The 23290-nt window shown below is 36.8% G+C and overlaps 1 protein-coding gene across 3 annotated transcripts in view; it reads right to left on the reverse strand.

Annotated features, from left to right (window-relative positions):
• The window catches only part of OLA1 (Obg like ATPase 1), a 109171-nt gene that overhangs the window by 40513 nt on the left and 45368 nt on the right, over window positions 1-23290 (reverse strand). For all 3 annotated transcript variants that reach the window (XM_027461345.3, XM_027461344.3, XM_072040966.1), the window contains one exon: window positions 11694-11869. In XM_027461345.3, coding sequence (XP_027317146.1) covers window positions 11694-11869 — 176 coding nt within the window. The remainder of the gene's footprint in view (window positions 1-11693; window positions 11870-23290) is intronic.

Consider the following 23290-nt stretch of genomic DNA (forward strand, 5'->3'; position numbering starts at 1 on the left):
GGGAAAAAACACCGCGAATATATTTTTTTTCGATTGTTAGCAAAAGAAATTGAGTCTATTATTGATGATCCACCCTTCAAGAAATTAATTCAAATGGCCAGAGCCCTTTTTATTCCGCATTAATTTTTTGCCAACACCTTCTCCCTCCCCCCCAAAATGAAACCTGCCAAAGCCTCCATTACACAATGGCAAGAGCCTTGCACTGGTGACCTCCAACCAGCTGCATTCACTTTCAGAACATCTCTCTCTGCAGGAAATCTAAAGGCCTTTTAGTTAGCAAGCTAGTGTGCATTCAGAAGGAGTAACTGCAGGAAGAGCCCAATGTGCTTTGTTTCTCTGGCCTTTCTTCACAGAAAGATTAATCATCTGTGAAATGGAAACGGCAAACAGCAAGTGACACAAACTGAACCCTTCAAGCCTTTCCTCATCAGTTTTGTGGTGCTGAATCTGAAAGCTGCGTGTGGCATGGCTCTCCTTACAGGCAGGTGTTAATAAAAGGCTCTTGGGTCTGAAAGGTCAAACTTGCCTCTTCTAGGAGTAGTACATTTCAGAGTCGATTTTTTCTGGTAGATAATTTATGATCATGCTTTAAATAATGCATTTTTGGGGGTTATAATTGACACAACGGAGAATTAAGGTATTTGAAATACAAAGAAACGTTCCCGAAACCGTTGCACGCACAAAATTTTTTTACACTTAATGCTATGCGGCTGAAGCACACTATAAACAACCACAAATAACATCAGTATTTACTACAGTCTTTCCTAGTCAAGCAGTTGCTGCAGCGAAAAACAAAGACAAAGCTCTTCAAAATCTTCAGATCCTGATTTGAAACCCTCCAGGAACATGACTCCCCACAGATTTTAACAAGGAAGGGGCAAGCTAAAACTTTTAATGAAATCTAACATGTTCTGACGAAGAATAATCACTTTTACTCTCCTATAAGTGAATTTCACTCATAAATGTTTAAAAGTGGCTAATATAACACCATTTCCTACAAGGAGAAGATCAAAGTGCTATATTACAAATGCATTATGATTAAAAAAGCACTGTGCAGCTTTGCTATTAACTGTTCTTTAAACCCTAAAAGGCTTCCCATAGATCTCACTTGGCACTGCATATACAACCTTTGACAAGTAATGTAGACCATTTTTATTCATTGCCTAAAATTGTAGGCAATTATGTGCGTCACACTGGCCACCTGCAAATTCTGAATGCCTGCTCCAGTTGTCAGAGCAAAAAACTAATGTCGGAGGGGATTAATCTAGGGGGAGAGAGTCCTCTTTAATGGCTCCAGCAGGTGAAATGGCCCAGCTGGTTACTGTGATGAGTGGCCAGAACAGCTTATGTAGAGACATGCAACAAGATTACACATAAAGAAAACCACGGTGCCATCTTATCTTTAACCCTATCTGCTTTTTATTTTTTAATTAATCGCTACAAACGAGGCAAGGGAAGCAGTTCTGGCAATAGGTGCCTTTCATTTAAGATCTTTATCTTAAGCTTTCATTTAAATAGATCGACAAAAAAAAAAAAAATCAACGCAGTCTCGAATTCCTGTCTAGCAGTGAAGGAATTCTGACTACCTTATATTTCAGGTTTTTAAATAATTCTATAGGCACCTACCACGTGGCTTTCAGCATTACAATTCCCCTCCAACAGCAATTCATTATTGCATATAAATTAGAGTCAATAAAAAAATTACAGAAGAAAACACTATAGCAAGAGTTGTCAAAGCCAATTTTTAGGCTTAAGCTACAATAAGTTCATGGTTGTTTTTTTTCCAATCACGCTGTAAGGATAGCTACATAACATGGAACCTCCAAAAATTTCAAGGATCAATACAACAAACAACGTTTGCTCTTTCTAAAGCATATCTAAGCACAGAGATGTGAATCAGAGAGTCACTTCCCCATTCAGCTGGCTACTTCTAGCTACATGTCTAAGCCAATTTTGAAAGAGACCTAATTTTTCAGAGTTCAGTTTTAGGTACCCAACTTTACGCAGTTCACAGCTGTTGTTCCAGAGGAATAATTGCATGGGTAACTTCTGCAGGGAAGGCTGCTCAACCCAACCTGCTGCGCAGAACTGACAGCTGTATGCATGCAAGCTTGCGTCAGTTTTACACAGAAAGTGGCGAAGTATTGGAAAGCTTTCTTGAAAAAAAGGACAAACTTATTAGCAAACATAACATCTATGTTCAAAGCTGGTAAGACAGGAAGACACACAGGAAAAAAAGTGGAAACGATTATTCAGAGGCAAATTTTCTCTGACAGAATACTGGGACAGCCACACCAAGCAGAATTTAAGGGAAGGAGCCCACAACTCAAATGACACGTGTAACAGATGAACTCGGATTCCCCTGCACCAGTGGTGGTGTCGCCTTCACTTGAGATTTAATATGACCCTTTAATGACAGATCTGTCAACTGCTAATAACAATAAGAAGAAAGGCAAGTTTTCCCAGGTATTTCTCCTTCTCTCGGCCACCCCAAAACTAAATAAACACACAAAAAGCACGTTTTCAGGGTGTCTTTTATTAAGCACTGTTTTTACTTTTATTACTTGTTTCTGTTTAGGCCTGGCAAAAGAATATGAACTGACCTTTTTTTTTTTTTTTTTTTTATCTTCACTCTCATTGTAGCAGTCATTTAAACACATTTAGTCATTACTCTAGTTAACCCAGGGATGCTCAATAACAGAACACAGAGCAATGATCCACTTTGTTTCATTAGGCCTGGCCTCCCCAGTTGTGTGCTGCAAGGCCAATCTGTCAGCAGCAGAACGATGCCCTTCTCCTTCTCTGATGAGAGGGGGACTCTGGTTCTGTTTTTCAAATAGCAACATTATACCAAGCATCATTTAAAAACACCACCCAAAAAGCCTCCAAAATCTGATTTAGTTATGATCGTCAAAGCACGTGAAGTACAGCAAACATTATGAATATCAAATACCACTGTTTTAAACATTAGATCATTTCTGACTGTGGCAGTATGGCAGTATATTTAGAACATGTGAATGGTTGGTATATTTAGCTATATGCAGTATGGAGATTTTAATTTAGGACCTGCTCTCCTTTTCAAATGAAGGCAAGTAGTCAACCCAGAAATGTTAAACAGGACCTTAACAGTAAATCCCAACAGTATAAAATACCATGAAGAAATACATTTAAATTGCATTTAGCAGATTTATCAAGATATGCTCATGAGACACTACTGTGTAGATAAATGTGCATATATTAATAAACTCTCTGGATGGATGATAGTAATAATGTGTGCCAATGCCAAATTCTTCTTACAGCGTGAGGGACTAAACTGAAGCTTGGAAAACTCACTTGCCTACTTGGCATCAGAGAATTGAGAGGGTTTTGTTGGAAATTAGCAGGGCATGTAATTAACTTCCGCAAATTTAATAAAGAAGTAAGCAGTTGTGAGGATTATCACTTCACACTTCAAAGTGCAAGTGAACTCTGTGATTTTGCAGGCAGTGCAAAAGTCTCTGCTACTACGGAGACTAACTGTGAATATAGGGCTCTTTCCTTCCCCCAGACAAGAGATTTCTAGGAAACAAGGTGCTTCATAGCACCTTATTTGTTTGCCTCTGTACTTCCAAGCTATAATAACTGACCAACTACCTATGAACACTCTTCAAAAGCAGATGTTTAATTAAAATATTTCAATTTAGACATTGCTATACCAAAGTAGCAACATGGCAAATGAAGTGAAATTGGCCAAATTCCATCAACTTCACTGTTGCGCTCCTCTGAAAAAAAAGAAAGCCTACCTAAAATGTTACCCGTATCTCTTAGTTAGCGCCCCTCATTTCATACAGGAGTCAACAGCATAGCATGCCAGTAGTAATAGTGTAAAATTAATAATATTCAGACTTCCCTAAGGAATTTGGCTAAGTCACATAAAAGTATTTTAATTAAAAAACAAATACTGCATACACTAAATGGAATCAACACTACCTAACCAGTAGGTCTTGAGTGTAAATGTAGGTAGAAAATTCAGTGGGTGGTGCTCCAAATAAATTATTTGCATATTGCTACTTAACTTTCATCAACATCGTAAAAAAAAAAAATGAAAAAGACCATTTTAATGATACAGATTACAAGAATAAATGACTAAAAACATGAATCGCACATGTAGTGACCAGAACTGTCAGATAGATTTAGCGAAAGTAAACAACGTGTATCATTAGAATAAATTCAAGCTCATATGGATACCGGGTGGGGAAATGTGAAAGGGAGGACAAAGTATTTACCAGGTAGAGGACATGCCCCTTGCAAGACTGACCAAGACTTGAACTTCACAAGATTAGGCTTTAGTTACTGTACTGTAACTAAAAGGACTAATGCAGTCTTCGAGTACATAAATACTAATGTCAAAGGTGAATACTTCCACACTTATCTGATGAAATATCAAAAGATGGGAGAAAAATGATAAAAGGCATTAAAAAAATACTTAGATATGAAGATTTCACATGCTTGCATCTCACCAAAAAGTCAGGGCTTTTCACACTAGCATGCAAAAAACGCATGGCTAAAAGTTGAAGCTTGGCAAATACAAACTAAAAACATGGTGTTTTTTTATTTCTAAACAGTAAAGTTAAATAATAACTGGCACAGCTTATTCAAGTTATAATAATTTATCTCTACCTAGAAAATATTTAAATAAAGGTTATTGCCCCCCCCCCCCAAAAAAAAAAAAAAAAAAGTTTAAACACAATTGTGAGAATTAAACTGAGATATGCAGGGGATCAGAACAGATCATTAGTATTCTATTTGGCTTTCAGAATGGCTATGGTTTTTATTTAGACACAGGTACAAACTGCTCTATTTGAGGTAAAGAGTACTTCCAGCCAGTTAAAGTGTGCAGCTCCAGGAGCAATTTATCACACCCATAACAGTTTCCTTGTTAACACAAGGAAATGTATTGTGATCACAGCCCTGTCCATAGCTTTCCTGGGAAAATCTTTTTCAGTTCTAGCTAGCATAGACTCATCTCTGTACTCTTCTGAGAGGGTTTTTTGTTGATTTAGAAGAGCAGGACTGAAATGATAAAGAATTTACAGTGAAAGCAATATTTAAAAAAGCAGTATTTAAAAAAAAATAGACAAATTTTGCAGTTTAAAAAAAAAAGGTTAGATCATGTTTTTCAAATACATTAAGTGATTAAACAAGCTGTAGCAGCTGGGTGCAAGAAGGAGAACAAGTCAGGTACTGCATCAACTGGAGTGAGAATGAGCTCCTCCGTGGTACAAAACAATGTCTAATCTCTTACAATTCTCTTGCTCACTGACTTTAATAAAAATACAATGGGAGAAGTAATGGATTTAGGACAAGTGTATTATCCTTCTTCTATTCAATACTAACAGAGCCAGTACAAGCTCTACATGATATAAGGTTTACTCAGAGCTAGATGCCAATAATGTTTATGAACCACTGCAAGTACTTTCACCAAAATATTCTAAAACCATTCCAGGCAACGTAACTCGTGTTAATAAACTCCAATTTCTCCCCTGTGTTAGTCTGCCTTGCAGGTTTTAAGGAATATACATTTAAAAAAAAAAAAATCATTTGTAGATTCTCAAAGACAAAAGCATACAAATAGAGTAGTCAGTCTATGTGCAAGTGATTAATTCTAACAACTCAGGAATTTGGAACAGGGAAATTGCACTGAAAAATGACATATCTTCTCCATACATCCACTGAACTTTTCTTATTGCACACACTTATTTCCAAAGAAATCCATGTGCAAACGTATTTGTTCTAAAAGTGAATTAATCCAACCGAAAAAGATGCCTTTTTCAGAATACAACCATTCACATGTGAAGTTGTTTTGGTGATACGTATTGTCTATTTACAAGTTACAACTGTGGCTTGATCTAGACAGTCCCATAGAGACATTATTTTAAACCACTATTCAGATCTATGCAGGGAAGGATCAGCCTTGATAGAAAGTATTTAAGCATTGACTTCTCTTTGTCTACTGATAATACCAAAAGAAATCCAAACGTGAATTTATACATTATGTACTTCCACCTCAGGCTTTACTACCAATTAATTCACAAACATCTGCCATGAATATTTTCCTGTTATATTCACAATGTTCTTCAGAATGAACTTTAATTTCCTTTAAATACCACATTAAGCACAGCAAATGGTCCACTGAAGATTTTAGGCATAATTACGTGCATTAAGAATACAAATATTTTCTTGATTCCCTATGATTTAACATTTAAGTTACTAATTGTTAACAGCCATTGGCAAAAAGTGTGTCAATAACCTACATGTACACTCTTCCTTTCCTTCCATCTCCAGTGGAACAAACTGACCTCTCAAACTTTCCTCACAAAAGCAGATGAAAGCAACTGACAAAAAAAAAAAAATACAATTCACTACTGTATTTATCTTCAACTTGGAACGAAAGAAAGGTGAAAATTCCCAACTGACATCATCAGTTAGATGAAATAAGAGTTCATTCATCCGTGAGAACTCTGGCGAGTGCATGCGGTACAAGGTCAGTGAATTTTGCTCAGCGCAATCCCATTCATCAGAATATCGCGGGAAGGAAAGATTTTCACCCTGTTCTCATCTAGCATAGTGGTAATGACAAGCAACAGAGTCTACCACCTCTCTGCCGTTTGTGAGTCATTTCCTAAACAGTACTGGTAATTTTAAATGAAGAGAAATGACTTTCGAACAGTTACTGTATTATCAGGACAGGACCAATACATTAAATGGAAGGGAGGAGGAAGGAAGAACCATAGATTACATAGACGCAAGATATCTAATGACAGGTGTTTATGTTCTGGGGTTTTGGTCATTGTATCAATTACTAATTTATCATCCACTGCAATAACAAAGCAAAGCTTGATTTGTTTCCTCTGCACTAGATGGTTATAATACAATGACATTAAAAGGCATCTTGAATTCTTTTCATAATCGCACTTTTGCTCTTAAAAAGTGTTTAATTTCAAAAGCTAACCTTATTTTTGAGTTGACAGACTTTGACAACGGAATTTAGATGTCTTACAGAACTTACAAAAGCATCCTTTGAACTGGAAACTGGAAGTTCAAATGCAGTGGACGTTGATACTGACCTATTGTAAAAGCTGCCTTTCAGCTGAAAATTGGAAGCTCAAATACTGCAGACATTGATCCTGACCTAAAGATTTTGTCTTCATATCACCGAAGTCAACAATCTGTATGAACTCTACTATAAATAATATTCTTGTGGTCAGATATATAAATCGCAATACCATTACCACTAAAAATTATTCTGTACTGGAATTCAAGATTTGGAGCACTAACAAAGGATTGAATGAATAGCTATCAATTGCAGGGGGTCAATCTCTAAGGACTAGAATTGAATCACGCGGGAAGGGTAATGGAAGAGAATCCTGTAATAATGTTCACTTAACTGTATTATATTGTATTAACTTGAAGACCTCCGCTTCCAGGACTGAAAATCCCATAAATCAAATATATATATATACACACGTACATATATATATATTTAAAACAAGATCTATAAATTTACGTACTTGAATTTTACTTTGAAATCTCCTGCTACCCAAAATTACAGATGAATAAGCTAATAATAAAGAAGTTTAACTCAACTTCTTTCTCATGTCTCTGCAGATACCAGCACCAAGCAGATTTAAAATATAAAATCAAAATTACTCTAATTTCTGAAGTGATTCTCATACCATTTTAGTACATGCTGATATTGGGGATATTTCTGTTCTATAATATCTCATTTAGAAGGTTATAGTCAAAATAACATACGAAGGTGTACTGAGTCTGAAAGAATAGTACCCTTAGTGAAAAGCAGACAATCAGTTCTAAGAAACCTGTGAGAAGAACACTTGCAAAACACAAAAATGAATGTGAAGGAAGCTATTCCGTGTCTATGTCAACAGTGCATGTTGCTGATCTTGGACCATATCGTGTCATTGATTTTTAAGTAGAACTTGAAAATGATTTCATTGATGGCTCCTTAACAGCAGTTGGCTATTTTATTTCTGCTGACAGGGGATTGAGAAATCAATTCTGTGAGAGACAGCACGAACAGTTAACACTATATTCAACTGCAAAGCCAGGTCACTGCACAAAGGTGAACTTACCAACTGTATGCAATGTGGGCTTACACGAAGAAAAAATGATAATTAACAAGTTAGAGCACAGGTGTGAAGACAGACAATCGAATAAAAATCTCAGATTCAAGAATTGCTGGCTGATACAGATTGACGATTTTTTTTTTCCCCTCTACGCCTTTTGGAGATTTCAGACTATCAAGTTACAGTTGTGGAGGCTTACTGATAAAGAAGAGAATCCTCTCCTCTAAAGCAGACAATTCATATTTATGAAATAAAAAGAATGACTTCCACTTTCAATTAGGTTCCAGGAAGCTCAAAGTGAAATCCCCATTGATGCCAACAATAAGTTTACACAGGTCACACAGAGATTATAGTCCCTCTGAAATCAGTAACTTTTTCTTAGCTTTCATATTAAGCTTATTGTTATATTCAGCAAACAACCAAAGGAAAAACACGCTCAACTAAGATCAATACTATTTCTTTTCTTTCCTCACCTTCTTCTTTCCCTAATCTTATATAGTTTTTCCTCAATAGATTTCAAAGTGCTCTCAAAAAAGTGGAAAGAAATGAAAAATGCAATTCAAGTGCTAGATGTTTTTGTTCAGCAGGGGAAAGAAAGCAAGTAAAAGGTCTGAAAGTGATATTGGTAAGAAAGCTTTCAGTATTTATTTGAATGAACACTAGAACTTTCACAACTCTCAACCAGTTAAAACGCTTAAGAAATTCTAAAGTGTCTTTACCTTAAATTCCTCCATAAAGGATGAGAAAAGGAAACTACGAAAGAGACTGAAATTTTAACACTGTGCTTAAAAAAGTTTTTCCCCTTTTAATCTCCCAGTTTTCTTGAAAGGGAAAATGACTGTGAACACTCAGAAGACAGACAAGTACTGTTTGTTGAGCACCTCTGTTACAGGAAGAGCAGAATATTAGCTATGTCTAACATTACACTGGCAAATAATGCAAGAAAAGGCAAACCCTGAGTAGTTTTCCATTCCCTCCCAATTTATGAAGATAACCTGTTTAAAAAAATATATCCTTAACAGTTTATACTTCTGTCTCAATTACTTTTCTGCCCTGGAAAGAGGAAGCCCAAAATACACTCTCAACAGCAAATCATCCAGGTTGACAGAGAACCATCAAGAACATCAAGACCAACCATCAGCCTCACCTGCCAAGTCCCATCGCTAAATCACATCCCTAACCACAACATCCACATCTCTTAAATATGTCTGTGGATGGGGACTCCACAACTCCTCTGGCAGCCTGTTCCAATTCTGAGATTGCATGGCGGTGCAATCCTTAACTGTTTGTCTTCCCTCCCCCCCCCCCAATTCTTTATGGTTTCTCTTACCATGTGTCTAAGTGATTAACTGCACAGCTAATTCTCTAGTATATCATACATATGCAACCACAGGCCTTCACTGCGACATAAAATGTTAAAGGAAAAGACAAAAAAGGTTACAGAGGAGCAGCTCACTACCCAATGACTCAACATCTAAGCAAACCCATACAGTGGATGGAAAACTCACAACTGCTGTTATGATTTTACAACTACATGAGGCTATTGGCAGGCACCAGGCCTGAGGATTAATTTACCGTGAAAAGTAACTAGGCAGACTTCTGACAGACCTTTACCATAAAGAAGTCCATTTCACTAAGTTCTACTGCCCACCTTACAATTCACACATACAAGTCACAAAGGAAGACAAGCATGAAGGTCCAAGATTAGCAGGACCTGATGCCCTACACTTCCCTAGGCATATTCTCTGGTGACTGCAGAGAGCAGAGTTCCTACTTGGAGCCTTTGTCTCCATGGAAGCATTTATTTGTGCCTTTCCCTTCTGTTAAGCCACCCATTTCCATGAAACAAAAGAATTTAATACCTTTGAAACCTCTATTGTTGACAAACTCAGCTGAAACTGGCCGAGTGTAACAGCTGTTACCGAGGTTAGAACTGGCAGAGCAATGCAACTTCAAAACCTTGTGTTTTCTGTGTGTGACTTCATAAAGAAAGGCTAAAATCCCCCAAGGAATAACAGGAAGCATAAATTACAAACACAAGATGACAAAATCCATTTGACAGCTGAACTACAGATTAAGTACTGGTTAGGAGATTGAAGGAAGAGGCAAAGAAAAGGATGAGAAACTGAAGCTGAGAAGAGACCAATTAATAATGGAGATTTTAAAGTTCTAATTGATTTAGATTGCATTTCTAGGTTTGTTTTTAATTTACTGTCTCCCTTGGTTGTAGAATAATCTGATTTGCTGATGATACAAAAGTGGGAGGAGTGCCTGATACCCCAGAGTGCTGTACTGCCATTCAGAAAGATCTCAACAGGCTGTGAAGATGGGCAGAAGGGAATCTCTTGAAACTCAAAGGCAAGTACAGGGTCCCACACCTAAGCGAAGAACAACCACATGCACTCATACAGGCTGGGAACTGATCTGCTAGACGCTAGCTCTGCAGAGAAGGATCGGGGGGTTTCTGGTGGACAACTGATTCTCTCTTGCCTGACGTGAAAGCCTTCCAATCATCAAAATAAGTCTCACTTAGACTAACTGAGGAATAAAATACTTCTAAATCCAGACAAAGGCTAGTTCTTCACCAAGAGAAGTCACCAAGGAAGTGCTTTTTAAACACTGCATCATGGAGGGATATTCAATTTCACATCCTACTCACTGCCAAACACTAGTTATGGCCAAAAAAAAAAACTTAGTGTGCTTCAATGCTGATAAATTAAAATACCAGCACTGCCGTGACAATATTTTTCCTATTACTTGCTATATAAAAAGCTATGGGATATAACAATATTTTTTATTTCATAATTGATAGGCATAAATAGCCTGTTTCCATATTGATATGATGTTGCAATAATTAGAGAATATGCTTTACATACCACCAGGAATACCTTTAGAAGACTAAAGGAATAAAGAAAAATTAATAACTAGACTACTGGCAAAGCATAGCTGACTTCAAAGTCAAGTGGCAGTAAAACAATAATTTTAAAAACATCCTTTGAAGTTGTTGACTATTATATATTTCTAATCTACAAATAACAACCACTGCTACCCCATGATATTTGAGCTCATTTAACAGCTTTCCCCAACCACATTCAAAAATTAACTTCAACTAGCAGCCTTCATTTAGGGTGCACTAAAAGACACAAAGTGCAACTGCATCTAGAAAAATATATTCACTTTGAGGTTACTAGGAACACAGTATTAACATTAGACTGGAACTTAACAGCAAGAATAATTTGGAAGTCACTCCTGGACTTTGAATTACAACTAAACCCCTAATCTAAATTTGATGAAGTATTAGCAACTCATATAATAAACTTGTGTCAGCAAGAAAATTACAGTTAAATTTAAAAAATGACAATTAGCTTTATAATTGAAATCTTAAACTTTCAGCACAGCAAAGAATCCATTCTATTTTTTTTTTAAGCTCAGAATAATTACTTCAAAATACACAAAAATAGTAGCGATGTTTTGTATTATGCATGCATGATATCACGAGCAAAATCCAACAATGCAAATATTTCAGTTCAATGCAGACAATACTTAATGATCTACATTTATACTTACATATTCAGGTTTCAATTTCTTGTCCCCGCCTCTCACAGCTACTTTTTCTAGCTTGTCTATACTCTGCATGATCAGTTCCTCATCTTTAAGTCGAAGTTCTTCGTGTATTATTTCGATGTCTCGAACAGGATCTACACTTCCTTCAACATGAGTGATATCATCATCTTCAAATGCTCCTAAACCAAAGAAAGTTTAAGTTACATATTAAGCTAAGAAGACAGAATACAGATTTTTAAAACAGACTATTACAAGTCACAAGAATTTAGCATGAAGAATTAAAGTCAGCAGGTCTGTTCTACTGCCTGTACGCAATTGTTATTGAAAATATTTTATATCATACTGCTGTAGTTTGTTAATTTATGTATCAATGCCAAAATCCAAAGATTTATACACATGCATGCAAAGCATAGTGTTTTGCCATTTCAGGAGAGCACTTAAGCCATCTTTAAGAGTTTTTTCTAAATAGGAACAGATTAGAGCACTTTCCTGAAAATTGGTACCACTGTATTTAACTGTATCTTATCTATCAGCAGCAAACATTGTAGCCAAGTTCAAAATCGTGGAACATTTTAATACACACAGTAATGACTAAACAAGTGGTGGAAAGAAAACCTTACAAATCATCCTGGCAGCCCTCACTGGCTGACCAATTTTATGCATTAAGAAAAAAAGAAGTTCTACACAAAGAATTCTGAAGTTCTGAACGACTCTTAGTGTTTCCAAGGGAAACGCGGTTTAGAAAAAAAAGGAGGCCTGAAATCATCTGGCAGACCTCTTCCCTGTTTCAATCTACTTTATCACTGTGGTTCTGACGGTGATTAGATAATGAACCACTCAGACACACAATTTACACAGCAGCTAATTTCATCGGCCTGATTTGAGGGTATGGTTTTTAGGGGGCCATCAAAGAAGCAGATGAAGGTGCATTTGTCATATATGAGTGACAACCATTCACACTATCTGAACAAAATGGTGCTGGCCCTTATTAGAAACACATGCTATTATCACATATTTAAAGTGCAGTTGAAGCCATAATTTCAAATTGCCAACTGGAAACATAAGGGTAAAACAACCAGATATTACTGAAGCATGTGTGCTGACTTCATGCCCTTCTGAAGACAATCTGGCAACATAATTCAACTAGGATTTAAATTATCAGATAAACAGCATCACAAAAAATAAATCAATAAATATTTAAAGAATAAAAATATTAACACTTTGTTACTTAGTTCCTGGATAATTTTTCAGTGTATTTGCATGCCTATTCCGCAACATTAAATAAATGCCTGAGAAATAAGCCATGATAAGAATTTTATTTAAACTTTACCAAAATGAAAATAAACTGATTTTTATGGGGGAGGGGAAGAAGGCATTTCTTGTACTAAATATAAAATAAGAAAAATTGTAGACTATGAAGAACTCTTCAACTGACAGAAAGTTGAGATTCTTTGTTCTCACACACATCTTAATTTTTTCCTTCTAAATTACTGAAAACAGTGGTTTTAGCAATAAAGATTTTAACAGCAAAACAAACGATACACAGGCTTGAAACGTTGTTGGCAGTCAAGCATCAAAATCATTTTCACATAAACATAAAAAGTCTTTAGAACAGCGGTTAGAGAAAGTTTCCTGCTCTTCCATCAGCTCTCTCTCTCCAAAGATCATCTGTGAGCTCCCTGGTACAAGAAAAGCACCTCCGCAACAGATGCAGCCCTGATGCCGGCTGTGACGGGAGAATGTGCCCCTGTCAAATGAAAACCTGCTACGCTAACCCATACCAATGCCAGGCAATTAAAGAAGAGGTGCTGTAGCCTTTGTCTTATGTAAATCCTTATCTGTGCACCTAAGTCAGCAATGGAACATGGGCTGTGTGGATACACAAATACATGAAAACGTCATTCTACGGATCTGTTTAAATTTACAAGGAAATTACTCAAAAAAAAAAAAAAAAGTAGGAAGATGTCACCATACAGATCAAAGAAAATTCTTCTACCTGACCATACTTCTCAACAGATGATAGTATTTAGTCAGCTAAAAAAAGTAAAAAGTGTTCTTTCCTCCTTGTAATAAAAAAAAAAGAGTGCATCACCATCTAAATAATATATTCTCAAGCTGTTCACATCTTCCTGCTGCATTTGGTGTCCACAGGGTTTAAAAAAAACAACACTATAAAAGTGAGGAGAAAAGCTCTACGACTATAGAGACCCTACATTAAGAACATAAAAATAAGTAGTAAACTGGTAAATTGTTTAATTGGGTTGCTTGGTTAAGTGAGGAGTTTCTCATGAAAGAAACAGACACTAGTTGCATGTTCTATTAAAACACTGGATTGTGGGCCTAAATTTTCAATGTTGAATTTAGAAGAATACTGCATTTCTTAACTTGGAAAGGATGTAATATATCAAGAGGCGTGCTGCTCATACAATTACTTTTGAAATAACCAGGAAGTCAATTAAATTAATCATGGCAGATATTTTTAAATTATCAGGAACACTTGGAGAAGAGAAATCAAAATCTTCCCATTGAGATAGTTGCAGTCCATAAGAAAGCATTTAGGTATAAAATCCTGTACACACAAAAGACCCTCAAACGGGAATAACATCCAGATTTTGGCATAAACTGAGAGAGACTTCTTCATAAGGAAGATGCTGAACCTTTTGTTCAGGATTTATCAACACAGATTTCAGTCATCAACCTAAAACAGATCAGCTGCTGACTGACCGCCCAGCCAGAAGGAAGATGACAGGATACTCAAGGAAGAAGGAAAAGAAGAGAAGGGAGACACTACGCTGATGAAAGAGCCTTAGTTATAACTTCATCTCGATAACCATGTGGGATCAATCTTGGACAATCCATTATCCCAGCCTCAAGCCTGCTCTGTACTAATAGAATAGCACAAATCACGCTGAGCATTGTAGGGAAACCAACTCCAGCCTGCAGAACTGAATGTGGGCTAATCCAGGGACATCAGTAAGCAAGAACTGGTGGTTATCTAAGGGATTAGGCTCTGTGGAGAGAAGAGATCTTTTGGAAAAGCAAAACAGAGAAAATAACAAAGTTAAATTATTAGAATAATGTTTTAGCCAGTCCTTGGTTTAAAAGCAGTTTTAAAAGAAAGTTTAAAAAAAAAGTTTTAAAAGTAGTTTATGGACACGTTGCACTCTGAAGATAGAAAATAAAAGACAAATGTTGATAAGAAATGCTGACGCTGACATAGCTGATACTGATCACAACAGAATCAGCAAGTAAAAATAATAGGGAAAGGGAGAAAAGGAGTCCAAAAAGTTTGGTAGAAAGGTGAGGGAGAAAAGTTTCCCTGAAGCCATATTAAAGGTGCATCTGGATGAGGAAGAAAAGAAAATAAATGGGATAGTCAATAGAAAACAGAACACATACGGTCACCTGCTAGCATTTCTGATTATGAGCAGTGTTTAAATATGGTGAACCTCAAACAAAAACATGTCCATCTTCTTATTGACACAGCGAGGATTCAACTGCTGCACATGTGGAGGGATCTTTACATGGTTAGGTACTTGTCTACACACTAACCTCTAGAGCATACCTGCACCTGCCTGGTTACCAGTTGCTGAGCCCTGTGGTCTGGCTTCCAAAGCAGAAAGCACCAACTATTAATCTGGTTCAACTGCCTTTATGCCCTCCAGGAACTCCAAGGATTTCTTCCAGAAAGAGAGGAATCAGTTTACCATATAGGCAGGAAAAAAAGTGTCCATAAAAAGGGCTTACTCAAGAGTCTTCCCAAAAAAGCATCTCTGTCAACACCTAAGAATCCTAACTGGAACTTTTGAGGGAAAGAAAAGAAGCCCAAAATGAGTTCCTGTTCTCCACCCTGTTCTCCAAGACATTTATGATGAGACAGGGTAGGCAGGAAGGGGTGGGAGGAAACAGTTCTGGGAAGTACGGGCTATGTGAATAAGAATAGGAAGTTGATTAAAGGTAAGCATACAGCGACACAGGAAAGTCAACCAGAAATCAATAATCAGTAATTTCCTTATTTATGGAACTAGTTATCACTTCTCACTGGTGTCCAGTGTGTCCCACCATCAGAGGTTTGTCAGCCTTTCAAAAGAAGTTGAGTGGAATCTAACCCTTTTTCTCAATTATCCTAGCTAGGAACCTTTTTTCAAATTACCCCCCAGAAAATGTCAATGGATTTGCATTTGAGCTTAAATGGTGGACCTCTTCCACTTCCTTTGGTGTAATAGAACAATAACTACAGAGCTAGAAACATCAACCTTGCTGTAAGCAAACAAAGCTGTTGCCATCAATTCCCGTAACACTTTAGTGACATGTAGGTAGGTCATGTGCACCTGCAGACCTCTTTGGAGAATCCAGTTAGCAATGACACTTATTTATACATGTTCAAATGTAATGCTAGGAGGAAAAAAAAATATTTTTAAAAAGATGCATTGAAGAAGTAACACAGAGACATCTGGTTCCACGCTTTGCTTTCAAGTGGTACTGGATAACTAAGATGGGGAAAACAGGATAACTGGCTGGAGGAGATGTGGAAACACTGTTTTCGTCCTGAAGAAGAGCAGGAATTGCTTATCTGCCAGGTCCTGATCGCAGCAAGACCACACAGACTTCACCTTCTCTTCTTCACATGCAAAAGTAGTGACAGATAAATATGCATACAGCACAGCAGTAACAAATGCCACGTTTTAACCGGTATCATCTAATGGCATGCACGTTTCTTTCCATTTCTTTCAAGAATCAGCTTCAAAATTCTTTGACAAAATTTACCTCTCAGCCTCCAGAGATTTTTGCATTGCTTATGTTATACCTGTCAAGATCTGATGACTGTATGTTATGTATTCATCTGAACAGAACCACTACACTTAGTTACAGGCTATCATCAACCAATTCATTCTCTTGCTAAAATCAAGTCATCCAATTACTCCTTGACTAATCAAGGCTGTTTTGGCTTTTTCTTTTTTCAAAAGGTACTCAACAGCATAAACAGTTCACTTACAAGAAATGGAAAGGGGCTAATCAGCAGAATTATTGTTTTGCTGCCACAATTTGCAGTATTTAAATGTAGTTGCTGATTGGACTGAAAGTTTTATGATATAGCATATAAAACTAGTTTGACGCAAAAACGAAGCCACCTAAAGCCCAAACTTTATTGTTCCTGTCTGCTCCGAGCAGCTACCGAGATGCTGAAATCAAAATCAAAATAAAACTACTAGACATCTTATTTTGATCCTAATTACAATTATGGAAATTAATGAATATCTTCAAAATTAATTTATACTTATGTCAGTTTCTTCATTTCTTTAATTACCCTTATCCTTAAAGCAAAATTGAACAAAATATTTGGCTAATATTAAGCTTCCACATAACAGCATTTTGGTATCTTGCATTCATTTACGAAAGGTAAGCAACTGCATTGGCCTATGTTATGCTGTAATTAAGACGGATATTCACAACTTGATCAAAATCTGAACTGCACCACAAGATGAAACTCCCATCAGTATTTAGAGTAATGACCAGCCTCTTGTCAGTAAGCTATAAAAGAATGTTTAATAACACCACCAAAAAACAGACCTAAAGAATAATTGATGCTTGCACTTACTCGCAAGCATACATTCAATGACTATTATCAGAAGGAGCTGCTCATCACAGACTGATACAGTACATCACAATATGGATACGTACCCTGTTATAAGCCCTGAAGTAAATGAGCAATAATACCTATCCGGCCATTCACTAGGGTAGAAATAGGGGGGGAACAAAAAGAAACAAAATAGGGTAACTTCGGCAGGGGGTTAGAAGCAGAGTGTTTCTTTGAGCTGTCAAAAGAAACAAGACTACATATGTCAAAAAACATTAAATCATAAATAATATCTCTACTTAGACTTGTCTGACATGTTATCAGCATTATAAAGACTTAAATGGTAAAAAAAAAAAAACACACCATTTCTGACTGAGGTACATTTAACATTATAGAGAGCATTAAACTTTGACGATTCTACTGTGCATACTCACAATCGGAAGGGCAAAAGAATAGTATCAGAGTCAACATACACAACAGATTCTTAAATGTAGCACATGTTAACAAAGGATCAACAAATAAAGTAGGTTTAGCATGTTTTCCCTTGCAAGCTAATTTCAAGTAAAATTAATCACCTGTAACACAAACCTAATATTCTTTGAGCAGAGTAATTTTCAGTTGAAGAAGGTACACCTGCCTACATCTTCAACATAAGCAAAATCAAGCACAAAAAAAAACATTAAATAAAATGCCGTAGTAAACCTTGACTTCTGAAGAAAGAATTTTTTCAGACATCTTTTGTGGCTTTGTTTTGTGCCACAGCCCTTTAAGTTTTGTCTTCATGAAGCCCTAACTAGTTGTAATCACGTGCAGTCTAATTGTGGACATTTATCTGCTTTTCTTATGCATAGAACATAGCTATTAAAGCTGAATGGTGATGGTGTGAAGTATAGGTTAAATTGGGTGAAATTAAAGCAAATTACTCTGGGATGTGGAACTCTGAAAATAGAAACCGCCAATGATTTGCAACCCTCTTGATGATCAGCTTCACAGAACCCTAAATGACAAGAAAACTTACATATTTTAAAGTTAACTAGATTTTTTTTTTTAAATAATGTGTATAAATTTATTTAAAATGCAAGCAGTCACTGTAGCAATAATTATTTTGTTTTACCTGCACCGTAGAAACGTAAGAAAAGGTTTTAATTCCCATTAAAAACATTTGTTTTTATTCTCAAGTTTAGCTGATTTTCAGTAACAGAAAAAACAGTTCAGAATATTGGCTGTGGCATTAATTACTTTGAACACAAGGTTATGGTTTATGCGTACCATATGGCTATACAGATATGGGATGGTAAAAGCAGCTGCTTTGGGCTCTCTTGACTGGTGTGGCATTAGGACTCAAATTCATTACTTACCTCTACAAAAGATAAGCAGCTACATTTACCCTGCTGAGCCCTAGTATTGCACTAGTGGGGAGAGCGCAAAGCAAGCACCCCTCCCCAGAAGTCTGGGATAGCAGTTGAATAGCAGGCCATTCAATATCAAATCTATCGGGAGTATCTGACAGAAAAAAAAAAGCAAGTCTATTTCAGCTCAGGCACATGCACAATGAGAGCATGCAGCAGAGCAGCAATATGGGATTTTATATGACTGTAGTATCAACTCCTCGAGCATACAAAGAGTTTATATTTGCATAAAAGTACTTGTCAAGGAAGTACTTCGCAAAGTCAGGGATGAGAATTACAACCACCACAGGAAAACCTGAGGCAAAACAATTCACTTTAGGACATGCAAGTTACCAGAAGAAACCGCAATCTGGTTCCTAGTGGAAACATTTTTAAGAGAAAAGTCATTACCAAGAAAGTAATTCCACTGAACTTATCTATAAAATCTTGTTCCAGAGTCCTCACCCTTGGATCTGTGTGACAAATATTAGTGATTTATCTCTGATGTAAAATGTGTTTACCTGTCATTGTTCTTTCATCCTAGCACCACCGGGATGTAGTCAATGCTCCGCAGGCAAAACCTTCTACCTGCTGAGATTTGCTATGAACTTGGTTGCACCGGGTAAAGAGCATTATTTGAAAGCTGAAAGAATAATCTTTGAGCCTTACATGCCTCCACTTGGAGAGGGCTCACTCTTACTGCCCTTGATCATACATTTGAAATATTACCACTGCACTGTCCACCAAGTAGCATCTGGGATACACTCCTTGGTAACTCTTCTGGCAACCCACTTTGCCCTGAGAAGGGCAGCACTCAAACTCTCAACTTTGTGAGATGGCTGACATACCACCACACATTAAGAAAATTCCCTAGGAAAAACTAGACTCTGTTCAGATTTTTCCAAAACACAGCTGCATTAATTGGAACAACAAGGGAAGTCTGGAACCTAGCCTGGATAACTGCAAAATTTCCAAAACATAAAAAAGCTGAAGAATGTTAACATTTGCTTCAGAGACAAGCGTTCTTGTCAACCTGAACTCAGCAACGCTTCATTTCATTTTACATTCTAATGACTGAAAACCTCCCTCTGTGAGTTAGTCTTGAAAAGAGAAGCAAACAGTAACAGGGGAGAGTCCCCACAGGATCACCCTCCCTGCTAAGCCCTCGCACAGCAGTGTCGCTTACATAACGAATGGTACACTTGGGAAAGTCTGGCCACAAATGTCAGTGGGTAACTTTTAACACGCCTCTGTGAGCCACATATCAAGACCATTCACAGAAGAACATTTCTACTCAAGAGCAGACTGGAACTGGTGTATTTGTAATTTGATGGCATCTAGAATGGAAAGAAAATGCTCCTAAGTAGAAACAAATTGGAAGTAAAAATAAGCACATATATATGACTGCACATTTGTATTACTTTCACCATCATCTCCATAGTACATTTTACCCTTTTTTTTTTTCTGACTGAAGATCAGTCTTCCAAGTCTTCCCTACAGAGCCAGGCTTAACTGGGATTCCTGACAGTTACCATAACAAAAAATAATTGCTACCAATAACTGTGTTTTAAGGCAATATAATTACATACATCACAAACAGGAATTAGTGACTACCAGTGGAAGCCCACGGGATGGTTCTACCTGGCCTCAAACAACCAGGTACACAGCAAATGCTTTAATTATTCACAGACAGTTTATCTTGGTCACAGATTGACTGTACCAATAATGCAGAGATACCTAAAGACACTCGAGCCTTCAACTTTTTATCAGGTCTCATATAGCTCTGCCAAGTGGTTACCATGACTCTTATTGAACCACTTTGGATCCTTAATGCTGCGACGAAGTCCAAGCAGTTCTGCAATCCTCAACACACTGCAATGCTTTGTACCATAATGAACTGAGAACGAACAGTTCAGTTCAGCACAGAATATAAAGCTATAACCATCCTCCTGGAACACACAGCAAAGGGTATAAAGAAGAATTACTGAAAAATGTTTCAATGAGGCAGCTTCTCTTCAAAAAATGTTCAAAACAATCTTAAGCTATATAAATACCTAGACAAAACTCAGTAATGAAAATTTTTCAGCTACCAGAGGTTAGTTACCTAAGCAGTTCCCAAATATTCTGAAACTTAAGATTATTGTTGTTAAAATAAAACAAGAATACTATACAAGAGTCAACCTTACTCGCACTTTCCTTCTGCATTTAGTCTACATTTAGAATGTAGTATGTAAACTTAATGTAACATAATACACTTTATACAGATTTGTCCTTCGTGTATTAATTTAATAGAACCTTTAGAGGCAGAACTCTCAAAAATTTAACAGAATTCCTGTTGAGAATGAAAAAAATCATTAGCTGGTTAAGAGACAGCTTGTTCTTCATCATTATTTTTCACATTCAATAATTAGTTCTCACCAAATTAAAGATGATGTCACAGTTCTTTGGACTTCACATAAGGGAGCAGCCTTGGGATCACAAGAAATACCAAACTATCTTTTTAAAATATCACTGGAAATACTGAGAACAAAAGGGAATATCATTTACATCTTATGTGAGATGCTAGATCTGAGGAAGATGGTTTGCAATATTTCCTGATCAATATTCAAATCTTAATGTAACAACCAGATAAAGCCCAACACTACTGTTTTACTTCAGATGTTGGTCCTTCTATATAAAGCACAAAACAGCATTCCAACACAAAACTACGCATATTTGTAAAGATTGGCTGGCCACTTATTCCACAGGAAGTGAAGAACTCACTCTTTTGTACATTATTTCAGTGAAGAAATCCTGAATGCTCAGGGATTTGCTTTTCTTTCTAGTAATCTTTCACTTCCATGACAACTACTTCATGCAACATTTCAGTTGTTCTGTAACTATCTGGCACCATCTAGTAGCCAGTGGCATCGCCTTTACAAAATCCCATTAAGAGAACCTATGACAAGGGATGATACTGAACAGATATACAACAAATAAAACAGTAAGAGAAACTCCATCTGAATCTTATATGGTCAAACGTTTTATGCTGCATGAGGTACTTACAGCTGTAGTCAGTAACTACTTGTACACTGAGCAAATGCCTTCTGCCTTCCTTGAAAAAGCATATTAAATATTTGTGCACTTTTAAGTTCCCAAGTAATTTAAGAATCAGCTGGCAGATTTTAGCAGTAGTTGACAAAACACATCTCTCTGTGCACATGTGCAAATAGTTTCTGTTTATTCCCTTTTTATCCTGAAAAGATGCAAGTTAGAAACAATGAGAGAAAGCATACACTTTGATTAACTTTGATCCTGGACATACAGGGTGGTATTTTTTCCCCCATAACTGTCAAAGCAGAGTATCTTCTAGGCCTCTAAAAGGGGACTTCGGGGGTGGGAGAAATATCAACATACTGAGGCTACTTCGTTACATTCCTGAGCTGCAACTCAGTAGAAATCTTCCATTTCCAATAGCACGGCTCCTTTAACCTGCAAACAAGCACGGATACACAGCCCCACCATTCTGCTCCTTGCAAAATAAATATATAAATGTGATACTTTTGCAACATCTAACCACAGCTTTTTAAGCTGAAACGGTTCTTCTCCTTTTACTTTAGATGTCAAATCCATCACAGGAAAAAATTTTGTTTTTAAAAGACTTCCTCAATGAAGCAGTTCATTTCTCTGCCATTTAGCTCACTGTATTTTTACAAGCACCAGGCTGAGCAAACTATGATTGAGAGAAGCCATCTTATGCACATTGCTGTTGTCCCACATCATTCAGAACAAACCTTTTTAGATCGTTAACTACCACAGGAGTGCTGATTACACAGGCACCAGCAATTTCCTAACCAATGACCACCTGAACAATGATGTGTTCAGCTTCTCAGACCCTGAAGCCTTTCAGAGGTGAATCATTTCACAGTTTGGAACTAGATCTCCATAGCAACTTCCCTTTGAGGGTTTTAGAATCACCATCCCGTAATTCTATGATCATCAAGCTCAACCATTCCCAATGGTTCTTTTCACAGCAGATGGAAAAGGAAGCCTTGAAATTTTACAGTCTATTTCAAGCAATTCATCTGGCAGCCTATTAGAATTCAAAATATTTCGACCTTCAATCACAAAGCATGTTATCTGAAGCTGTGGTGATCTCAAGTCAAGACAAGCAGACGTTTTAGTCTAATCATCCATGATGAGAAGAGACTGACAAAAACTCTTAATTCAACCACCATCAAAATGCTTATTTTAACTGCATGAAAGTCTTTCAACAGGCAATGAAAACACACCATGTACCATTTTATCACAACCTTCCATTCAAGGGAAATATGAATTCTGAATATTGGCATGGATCTTTGCACTCCCTGACTGCTTTTGAACAAATATCTGCTTCCTAAAAGTCGCTATAAATCCAATCTTACCACATTATTTTCAACAGCTGTCAAGAAAAATGACAGAAGCAAACTGCAATTAAATGTCTCTCAATTGAGTACAATAATTCTGCAAATAAGTTACTTATTGATACATCCAATTTGTTGTAGGTGTCTTCTAATAAATTCCCATCAGTTAAGTCCAAGAAAATAAATACCAATTAAATTATGAAAGCATAGCACCAGATACAATCTTGAAGCAAAGCTCAATTTCTTGATAAT

This window comes from Anas platyrhynchos, chromosome 7 (assembly GCF_047663525.1).
Source record: "Anas platyrhynchos isolate ZD024472 breed Pekin duck chromosome 7, IASCAAS_PekinDuck_T2T, whole genome shotgun sequence".
Taxonomy (NCBI): domain Eukaryota; kingdom Metazoa; phylum Chordata; class Aves; order Anseriformes; family Anatidae; genus Anas; species Anas platyrhynchos.